The 10,614-nt window shown below is 46.9% G+C and overlaps 1 protein-coding gene across 2 annotated transcripts in view; it reads left to right on the top strand.

Annotated features, from left to right (window-relative positions):
* Positions 1-864: 864 nt before the first annotated feature.
* mettl24 (methyltransferase like 24) overlaps positions 865-10,614 on the top strand; it is a 96,245-nt gene continuing 86,495 nt past the window's right edge. Inside the window, exon 1 of one of the 2 annotated variants that reach the window (XM_067985030.1) lies at positions 865-1,003. In XM_067985030.1, coding sequence (XP_067841131.1) covers positions 927-1,003 — 77 coding nt within the window. In that variant the 5' untranslated portion in view covers positions 865-926. Of the gene's footprint in view, positions 1,439-10,614 lie in introns of both variants that reach the window. The other variant, XM_067985029.1, reaches the window with a different exon arrangement.

Below are 10,614 nucleotides of genomic sequence, written 5' to 3'. Positions count from 1 at the left end.
ATGTGTATGAGGTCATGCTCTTTATGTGTATGAGGTCATGCTCTTTATGTGTATGAGGTCATGCTCTTTATGTGTATGAGGTCATGCTCTTTATGTGTATGGGGTCATGCTCTTTATGTGTATGAGGTCATGCTCTTTATGTGTATGGGGTCATGCTCTTTATGTGTATGAGGTCATGCTGTTTATGTGTATGAGGTCATGCTCTTTATGTGTATGAGGTCATGCTCTTTATGTGTATGGGGTCATGCTCTTTATGTGTATGAGGTCATGCTCTTTATGTGTATGGGGTCATGCTCTTTATGTGTATGAGGTCATGCTCTTTATGTGTATGAGGTTCTCCTGTTTTGTGTGTAACGAGTTCTTGCTATTTTGTGTGTGGGATCTCACTTTTTGTGTGTATGACGGTCTCACCTTTTGGGGGTCTCAGAGTTTTTGTGTGTTGGGGTCTTGCATTTCTGTGTAATCCTGTGCATGTGCCCAATCCCCAGCTCCAAAAGTTGGGACCTCCCTGCATCCCAGGGCTCCATCCAGTCCTCGAAACTTATCCCTGTCAGTGGCTGCAGGGAAACTCACTTCTTGCAGAAAGAAAACGTGGAACTCTCCGGGTCTGACAAGGGCGCTTTAGGACTCGAGGGGTTAAATAGCTCTCTGGCTGAGACTGGAGCAGAGACGAATGCGGGTTGCACGAAGTGTGCAATATCGGCTGGGGGGGTGGTGGGGGGGGGGGGGGGAGGGAAAGGGGGACGGGGTTGGGATTGACAGCTTAACCCAGGGGGGCAGGATCGGTGTTGGCTTGGGGGCGGAGCAGGGGTGGGGTGGGGGGGGTTGTGTGGGGAGGAGGGAGAGGATAAGGGCTGGGGGAAGAACCTGATATCTTAAGCGGTGAGCAGAAGTTTGTGTGTGTGTCCCTGTCTCTCCTCTGTGGGATGTCAGTCTGTGCCCACATCACACTCAATGGTCCAAGAGACGGTCCCAGGCGGAACAAAGCACAGAAAGTCAGCAGGTCCTAGTGATAAGAGTTATTAATTATTATTATTAATAATATTTATAAAGGTGGGCTTTGGAGAGAGTCTTTTGCTGACTTGCCATGTCCTGGAGGAGGTTGACACCGGGCTCTGCCGCCCCTCGCTGCCGCTGGACGCCCTTCTGCCTCCCGTCCCTCGCCCTCTTCCTGCTGGCCGGGGTGGTGTTGGTGGAGTTTCGGGGCTCCTGGTCCCCTCGCTCCGTCCTGAGGAGGTGGGAGGAGGCGGCCGGCGAGCAGGGAGCCCGGGGAGAGGAGGCGAGCGCCCAGCCCGGCAGGAGATCGGAGGCTGGGGAGAGGAGGCAAGTGACTTATGTCAGGAGCTTGAAACGGGACCGTCCGACAGCCCGGAGCGAGAGTGCGGAGAGGCGGGGGCTGGATTGCTGTCACACCCCCCTCCTTCAGGCCAAACCAAAGGTGAGTGGGTGGGAGGGTGAGTGGGTGGGAGGGTGTGGGGAGTTGCATTGGACACAGCGCCAACTTCACACGCGTGCAAAGTGGGGGTTTTTTTGGATGCACATCAACAGAAAAGTGGCAGTATAACTCAGGAGGCTAACCAGACTTGAGGTCCCATTTCCAGGAATCTGACTCCTACAGCCTGCAGTAAAACCCCACCTTACTCCCCAGTAATGAGAGAACTAACTGCTTCCCTGGGCTTAGCCTTTTGCATTTAGTTTTTTTTTTGTTAGGCAAGGGATGTGGAACCCAAGGATGGGTAAATGGAGTTGAGGGACAGATCAGCCATGGTCTAATTGAATGGCAGAGCAGGCTTGAGGGGCTGAATGGACCTACTGCTGTTCCTTGAGGTTAGGGGCAGTGGAATACTCCACAGGCTGTTTGCTGCAGTACTTTTAAAAGTGAATTTGGGATGTAGGGGAAAGGGAGGTGGTGGGAGGCGAGGGTTGAATAGATGCCAGTGTGCCTCGTGCTTGTTACACGTGCACTTTCCAAACCTTTAAAATTGAAGTTTGAGAAATGTAAGCCTCTAACTTTAAAAAAAAAATCAGTGAGCAAAGTTCTGTGTAAAGTGCACTTTTGTACACTTAGTGATAGAGTGCAGCTGTTCCCCTGATGCAGATGGGACGGTATAGCTGAGTACTGTCCCTTTGCGCTGCTGTGAAAGCAGGCACCTGGACACAAGTGCCATCCTGAGGGAAGAGTTCCTCAGGACACAGTGTTAATGACAGGGTAACATGGGGTATTTTTTGCAAGGGGGAAGGTATGCTTATCTTTCTATATACTTTTTTGATTTGTGGAGAAACGTTTGGTCATGTCATTCCGTCATGAGTATATAGCAAGTGTTTGTGTAGACACTACACGGATTACATTGACTATAAGACAACAGCGTCATTTGCCCTGTGTCCACATGCACACCACTGAAAGGTCTGCTAAAGAGTTATGGGGGCTGATGATAATCCCTCTTAATATGAGTGGTGTCTTAGCATCTGATGTGGACAGTGAGGTTCAAAATTCAAACTAACTGGAATGGGAAAGCAAGAAATGAGATCCCTGAATGAGGCATTCAGAATGCCCTTTGTACAGAGGGCAAGAAATGCACCTGAGGTACTGCTACTAGGTTGGCACCATTGGCATGATTAATATTGGCTTATGTGCCAAGCTTATTTCATGATTAAATAAGGCATCGGAGCATTAAATGATGGCGAGGGGAGGAGATAGCCAAGGTTATATGTGTAATTACATAAGTTGGTGTGTTGGAAAATTGAATGAAGTTGGAAAATTTTAGTCCTCTGCATATAAATTGTATATTCATGAGCCTGAACATACACTATAAATCGAGCTGAACAGGTTACATAGCAGGGCTCTCATTAACAGTGTCCCAGATTGATGGTAATATCTTTTATTTTGGAGAAGAAATTACTTGTCTACGGATACTGCAAGGGGAAAGTGAAAGCCAGTTACTAACTTATGGGGATGAGGGAAAAAGAAAGTGTGTACAGTGTTTTATTAATATCCTTCTAGCAGGTTTGGGCATTTTTAAAGCTGGAATTTTTTTTTTATTTGTTCATGGGATGTGGGCGTCGCTGGCGAGGCCAGCATTTATTGCCCATCCCTAATTGCCCTTGAGAAGGTGGTGGTGAGCCGCCTTCTTGAACCGCTGCAGTCCGTGTGGTGAAGGTTCTCCCACAGTGCTGTTAGGAAGGGAGTTCCAGGATTTTGACCCAGCGACGATGAAGGAACGGTGATATATTTCTAAGTTGGGATGGTGTGTGACTTGGTGGGGAACGTGCAGGTGGTGTTGTTCCCATGTGCCTGCTGCTCTTGTCCTTCTAGGTGGTAGAAGTCATGGGTTTGGGAGGTGCTGTCGAAGAAGCCTTGGCGAGTTGCTGCAGTGCATCCTGTGGATGGTACACACTGCAGCCACAGTGCGCCGGTGGTGAAGGGAGTGAATGTTTAGGGTGGTGGATGGGGTGTCAATCAAGTACGCTGCTTTGTCCTGGATGGTGTCGAGCTTCTCGAGTGTTGTTGGAGCTGCACTCATTCAGGCAAGTGGAGAGTATTCCATCACACTCCTGACTTGTGCCTTGTAGATGGTGGAAAGGCTTTGGGGAGTCAGGAGGTGAGTCACTCGTCGCAGAATACCCAGCCTCTGACCTGCTTTTGTAGCCACAGTATTTATATGGCTGGTCCAGTTAAGTTTCTGGTCAATGGTGACCCCCCAGGATGTTGATGGTGGGGGATTCGGCGATGGTAATGCCGTTGAAAGTCAAGAGGAGATGGTTAGACTCTCTCTTGTTGGAGATGGTCATTGCCTGGCACTTGTCTGGCGCGAATGTTATTTGCCACTTATGAGCCCAAGCCTGGATGTTGTCCAGGTCTTGCTGCATGCGGGCTCGGACTGCTTCATTATTTGAGGGGTTGTGAATGGAACTGAACACTGTGCAATCATCAGCGAACATCCCCATTTCTGACCTTAGGAAGGTCATTGATGAAGCAGCTAAAGATAGTTGGGTCTTGGACACTGCCCTGAGGAACTCCTGCAGCAATGCCCTGGGGCTGACATGATTGGCTTCCAACAACCACTACCATTTTCCTTTGTGCTAGGTATGACTCGAGCCACTGGAGAGTTTTCCCTTGATTCCCATTGACTTCAATTTTACTCGGGCTCCTTGGTGCCACACTCGGTCAAATGCTGCCTTGATGTCAAGGGCAGTCACTCTCACCTCACCTCTGGAATTCAGCTCTTTTGTCCATGTTTGGACCAAGGCTGTAATGAGGTCTGGAGCCGAGTGGTCCTGGCGGAACCCAAACTGAGCATCGGTGAGCAGGTTATTGGTGAGTAAGTGCCGCTTGATAGCACTGTCGACGACACCTTCCTTCACTTTGCTGATGATTGAGAGTAGACTGATGGGGTGGTAATTGGCCGGATTGGATTTGTCCTGCTTTTATGTGGACAGGACATACCTGGGCAATTTTCCACATTGTCGGGTGGATGCCAGTGTTGTAGCTGTACTGGAACAACTTGGCTAGAAGCACGGCTAGTTCTGGAGCACAAGTTTTCAGCACTACAGCCGGGATGTTGTCGGGGCCCTTAGCCTTTGCTGTATCCAGTGCACTCAGCCGTTTCTTGATATCACGTGGAGTGAATCGAATTGGCTGAAGACTGGCTTCTGTGTGATGGTGGGGATAGCGGGAGGAGGCCGAGATGGATCATCCACGCTGAAGATGGTTGCAAACAGCTTCAGCCTTGTCTTTTGCACTCACGTGCTGGACTCCGCCATCATTGAGGCTGGGGTGTTTACAGAGCCTCCTTCTCCCGTTAGTTGTTTAATTGTCCACCACCATTCACAACTGGATGTGGCAGGACTGCAGAGCTTTGATCTGATCCGTTGGTTGTGGAATCGCATAGCTCTGTCTATAGCATGTTGCTTCCGCTGTTTAGCATGCACGTAGTCCTGAGTTGAGGTTCACCAGGTTGGCACCTCATTTTTTGGTACACTTGGTGCTGCTCCTGGCATGCTCATCTACACTCCTCATTGAACCAGGGTTGATCCCCTGGCTTGTTGGTAATGGTAGAGTGAGGAATATGCCAGGCCATGAGATTACAGATTGTGCTGGAATACAATTCTGCTGCTGCTGCTGACGGCCCACAGCACCTCATGGAGGCCCAGTTCTGTATCCATCCCATTTAGCACGGTGGTAGTGTCCTCTGACGGGACTTCATCTCCATGAGGACTGTGCGGTGGTCACGCCTACCAATACTGTCATGGACAGATGCATTTGCAACAGGTAGATTGGTGAGGACGAGGTCAAGTAAGTTTTTCCCTCGTGTTAGTTCACTTACCATCTGCCGTAGGCCCAGTCTGGCAGCTATGTCCTTCAGGACTCGGCCAGTAGTGGTGCTACCGAGCCACTCTTGGTGATGGTTATTGATGTCCCCCACCCAGAGTACATTCTGTGCCCTTGCTACCCTCAGTGCTTCCTCCAAGTGGTGTTCAACATGGAGGAGGATTGATTCATCAGCTGAGGGAGGGCAGTAGGTGGTAATGAGCAGGAGGTTTCCTTGCCCATGTTTGACCTGATGCCATGAGATGGGGTCTAGTGTCAATGTTGAGGACTCCCAGGGCCACTCCCTCCTTGACTGTATATCACTGTACTGGCAGCTGCCATGGTGGGATTTGAACTCATGACCCCAGATTATTAGTCAAGGTCTCTGGATTACTAGTCCAGTAACATAACCACTATGCTACCGCACCCCTTTTGCAGACTGCATGAGGCAGCATATGTGCACCTTCTTTGGGGAAGAGCTGATGCATTACTGAACTGGCAATTTGCAATGTGTGGGGCCCATTGCAGAAGCGGCATTTGTCGGTTCCTGATCTCCACCAAATGGAGCTACCGTAATGGAATTGCTCTTCAACAAAATTTAATCAATGTTTCATTGTTCCTGTACTCTTTCTGGTGTGTTTTCACTGAACATAAAAGCCTGTTTCTCAGTAAATGGCTTTTGGAGTCAGAGCATCCTATATACCAGTGTTGAACAATACATTAGCTGTTAGTCACGTGACTGATTGGGAATCCAGATGTAGTGAAGTGTATTTCTGATTAGCAAATAAAAAACAAGTAATAGACTCCGCCGTTGGGCATGTGACCTCGCTACTTGTATTTGCACACGTATGCATGTGGATTTTATCCTTTTTTGTGCAATTTGTTGGTAAAATGGTAAGATGAAAAGCAGAATCTGTGAATTTTTTGATCGTTGTGTGTGAGTTACTTGCTTGGTTACTGAATGGTGGTAGATATTTAAGTGAATATACACATGAAGTATATTTACGTGTATTGTGTGAATGTGTGTAAGGCGTTTTCTACTATAATTAGTGCATGCGGCTAAAATGATGTCACCATAACCACAGATGTGGCTAGTCGGTGATTTCTATAGGACAACACTGCTTTATACCTACTCTCGGTAAGTGTATAAAACCTGTGGAGCTTCAATTGCATGTCTAAGAGGAGTGCATTGCTTAACACATGAAAATATAAACTCATACTTTCTCTAATTTCTGGCCCTTTGCAATTTTGTGATTTTTAGAATAACAGCCCTGAATAACATTCTGGCGCCTCTGTTTATTTTGGTGTCTGTTTGTTCTGCAGCATCTTGTGAAATCACAAGTAGTATTTCCTAGAAAGGTCCATGTTAGTCATGACACTGTAACCCTAACTGATTGACTGAAATCATTGCTATTTCCCTGGGTGTTCAGAAGCCTCGTGATCTGATATCCTATCACTGGCAGAAGGATTGATAATCAGAGGACACAGATTTAAGATAAGCGGCAAAAGAACCAGAGGGGAGATGAGGGGGATTTTTTTTTTGACGCAGCGAGTTGTTATGATCTGGAATGCACTGCCTGAAAGGGCGGTGAAAGTAGATTCAGTAATAACTTTCAAAAGGGAATTGGATAAATATTTGAAAAGGAAAGATTTGCAGGGTTATGGGGAAAAATCAGGGAAGTGGAATAGCTCTTTCACAGAGTCGGCACAGGCACCATGGGCCAAGTCCCATCCTTCCATGCTGTAAGATTCTATGATTCTATCTGTACTTTGATGCCCGATACTGCACTGCTGCGCCAAATAGTTATCAAACTTTTTGTCAAGACAGCTGTTTAGAAACATCTGATCAACAATTAAAAAAAGAATTAACTTCTCTGCGTTCCATAAGGTTTGAAGTTGCACTGGTTTGCACTTTCCTTACACAGAGTTTGGAGTTGTAAGGTGCATTTATACTACAGCTGTTGTGTCAGCGTAAAACGGGTTAGCTTCACGCCGATGCTATAGTTATCTTGTAAACGGAGCCTGAATCTGAAGTCAGTCCCTGACCTGATGCCGGATACAACTGGAACTAATGAATAAAAGAGAGAAAAGATTTCTTTTTAAAATTATGATCAGATGTTTCTAAGGAACTGTTTTGCATTTTTTTAAAAACTACTTCACACAGCAGTGCAGCAGTGCCTGTCAAACATGAAGCACAGATATCCTGGATTGAGAATGATGCAAACTCATTTCAGATAGGGCACTTGAATCCGGCATCGAAAGGAGACATCCATCCCACCGCTCGAGGAATTAGCAGTGGTGCTGATAGTTTGGAGGATATGCCATTTTATAAGTGCAGGAGCGTTATACCATATAACACACAATCGCCAGGAATTTCCTCAGGGATTCTCCTGCTCCGTCGCCATAACTTCGGCAGAAACTCTGTTTACACTCGGAGTTTCCACCGACCCTCCGCCAGAGTTACACCAGTGGAGCAGAAGCCCCAAGGAAATTCCTGACAAATATATTATCTTGCTATTAAATGGTAGTTACATTTAATGTACGATATTTCTTTAAGACCACAGGGTCTCATGGTGGTGCCTCTGCCTTCCTGGGTCATTTGGAAACTAATTGTTCTTAGGCAGATCCTCATGTCAATTAGAGGTCAGAATTCACTTTTCTCATGTACTTTTTTAAATGTGACCTCTATTGGTGAGAATTGTTCTCTGTACATTGGAAATGACAAATATACTGTATTTTTATACTAGCAGGGGATTCAGAGAGTTGGCAAGGGGTTAAGGAATGAACAAAGAATAATACGGCACACAAGTGGGGGGAGGGGGGTTACAAGACCAATTTTCTAGGAATGGGGAGAAAATACAGCGAGGCTGGAAGCAGAGACCTGGATTTCCTTCTGTTACGTTTTCCCTGCCTGCTGGCAGTGACTTCCTATTTTTCCAGTGGTATCTCTGCTCTTTTTGTTGGGGAGGGGGGAGCAATACTGCCCCAATTCTGGGGAAGAAAGTGTTGTGGTGCAGCAGCGGGGTACCTGTAACAACGGGTGGGGCAACTGGTAAAGGGGCCAGAAGGGCCCTCTGCTGTGCCGGACTGGAGATGTTTACATGGCTCTGAATTGCTGAAAAGCTGGCAGTTGGAGGAGATAGCAATGGAAGAGGTGACCAGATAAACGTTCCCTCCTCCATTCCGGGATTCCTCCTGCCTACCGCCTCCTTTCCTGTCATCCTCTCCACTGGCAGTACAGAGGTGCCAAAACAGGAAAATCGGCCCCACTTACTTACGACAATGGACAGGTGGCCAGAATTGGTGGCTGTGGGGAGGAAATTGCTGGTGGTTGATTTTAGGGGTGGGGAGCCGGCAGTAGGCCTCGCTGTGCTATTTTCCTTCCCACAGTGCTCTGGACTTCCACATTAGGGCCAGAATGGGGGAGCAGGACCAGCTGAGGCTGAGCTGGATGAAACAGGAGGGACAGGTTTTGGCAGCAGGATATCAAGAGTAGCTGTGGAGAGAAGCAGATGGAAAAGGCGGCAACAGGATCACATGGTTAAGACAGCTCCAGGCCCCAGGAGAGGGAGTAGACCGGCCAAAAGAGGAGACCAGAGCCCGCGGGAGCAGGCTAGGATGTTGGGCTAGCAGGAGCGGCATAGATTGGGACAGAGATGGCAGATTCAGGCCATGGGAGGGAGTGAAGAGAAGCCAGAAGGGAAGACCAGAGTGGGAGGGGGGTGGAGCCAGAGGGATAACGGGCGATGGCAGAGACAAGGACAGGGATGGTGGCTGCAGGTCATAGCAGAGGGTGAAGAAGCTGGGGGCAAAGAGAATAGGTTAGAAGTGCTGGCGACTCTGAGTGAGTAAAGAGGAGCTAGAAGAGGAATGTGGGCCAACAGGTGTTTGCTGGGAAACTCAGCGATTTATTATTCAAGGTACTGATGAAGGTGAGGAGAGGCAGCTATGACCGGGGAATGAGGAGCCTCTACAGGGTCACCTGCTGATGTCGCAGAGATTAGTGAAATTATCATTAGAGTGCCACCTAGTGACGTGACAACATTGTCACTGATATTCGTAACAGCTGAGTATTGATGTTTGATATTGAAATTCTCATGGAAAATGTTTACATAGGAGACTTCAATGCAGCGTGCACAATATGCAAGATTTTAAAATTCTACATAGATAATACGCTAAATAGAAAGATGTAGATATGCATGCAGATTATTTTAAAAGGCTGATATTTGAATGTTTTCTGTTGTGCAGTTTTTCCATTAGATGTTCTTTTAAGTTACAGTAAGAAAGTTATCATGTCTCATGATGCGGGGCAGCTGTGGTGCACCCAATCTATGAAAGTATGAAATCCAGGAGGAGGAATGACAGAACTGGCATTTCCACATGCTAAAACGAAATGAATGGCCCCCCCTTGGCTCTGTCAGATCCCTCCTGAATATTTTAAACCCAGTTTGTATTTTCATGAAAATCCAATCACAAAATACCTGCTCTTTATATTTTGGGGAGTCAGGTCTCCATTTCTCATTTTTGCTGCGATTCCCAAAATGGCTCCAGATATATTCGAGACTCAGAAACTAAAACGCCCCCATGTGGAACTGTTTCAGTTCTGATCCACAGGAAAGATGGAAGATTGACAGGGTCTCGGTAACTTGTACACTGGGCTTCAAGGCAGCTGGAACTAGAGCTTCCAGTATGGCCACATATTGTGTACGGCTTTACAAAGAGCATTTTTATTGTGTATTATTTGTCAATATTTAAATTCACTCCTTAAAAATCGTCAAGCGAGGAAGAAAGAGGACACAAACTCCACAGGATCGGACACTTAGTGTCCTATTTGTAGTAAACCATCAGCGGATTACCCTCACATCATAGCCTTGTGAGCGGAGAATCTAAAATCTGCGTTACCTTTTATTGAGATGGCGACTGCTGTCTTCTGTTCTGGCAGTCAGTTAGTAAGATCATTCGCACTGTGCCAAGCTGTGAGCATGGAATTGATGCAGTGTACAAAAGACTTAAAAAAAACATTGCAAAAATTCAGTCAAATGTCAAGATAGAACCTTTTTTTTCTAAAGGCAATTTTGCAGTAATGTATACAAGGTATGTTGTTTTCCCATAACATTCAGCGAAAGAAAAGTCCACAAGGAAATTTACGGGTAGACTTACCAATGGTGAAAAATAATCTCACACTCTGCCACGGCAATTCTTTTCGGGCTGATGGTTATTTGAGCATTTTCATTTGTCACCCGCAATATTCGGAACTCAATGCGTGAATTGAGGTGTAAAGGGAAAGGGGCTTTGGATCTGGGAAG

The sequence above is a fragment of the Heptranchias perlo genome, chromosome 5, assembly GCF_035084215.1.
Source record: "Heptranchias perlo isolate sHepPer1 chromosome 5, sHepPer1.hap1, whole genome shotgun sequence".
Lineage (NCBI taxonomy): Eukaryota > Metazoa > Chordata > Chondrichthyes > Hexanchiformes > Hexanchidae > Heptranchias > Heptranchias perlo.
The sequence above is the reverse complement of the archived record's forward strand: the minus strand, read 5'-3'. Positions and strand labels throughout refer to the sequence as shown.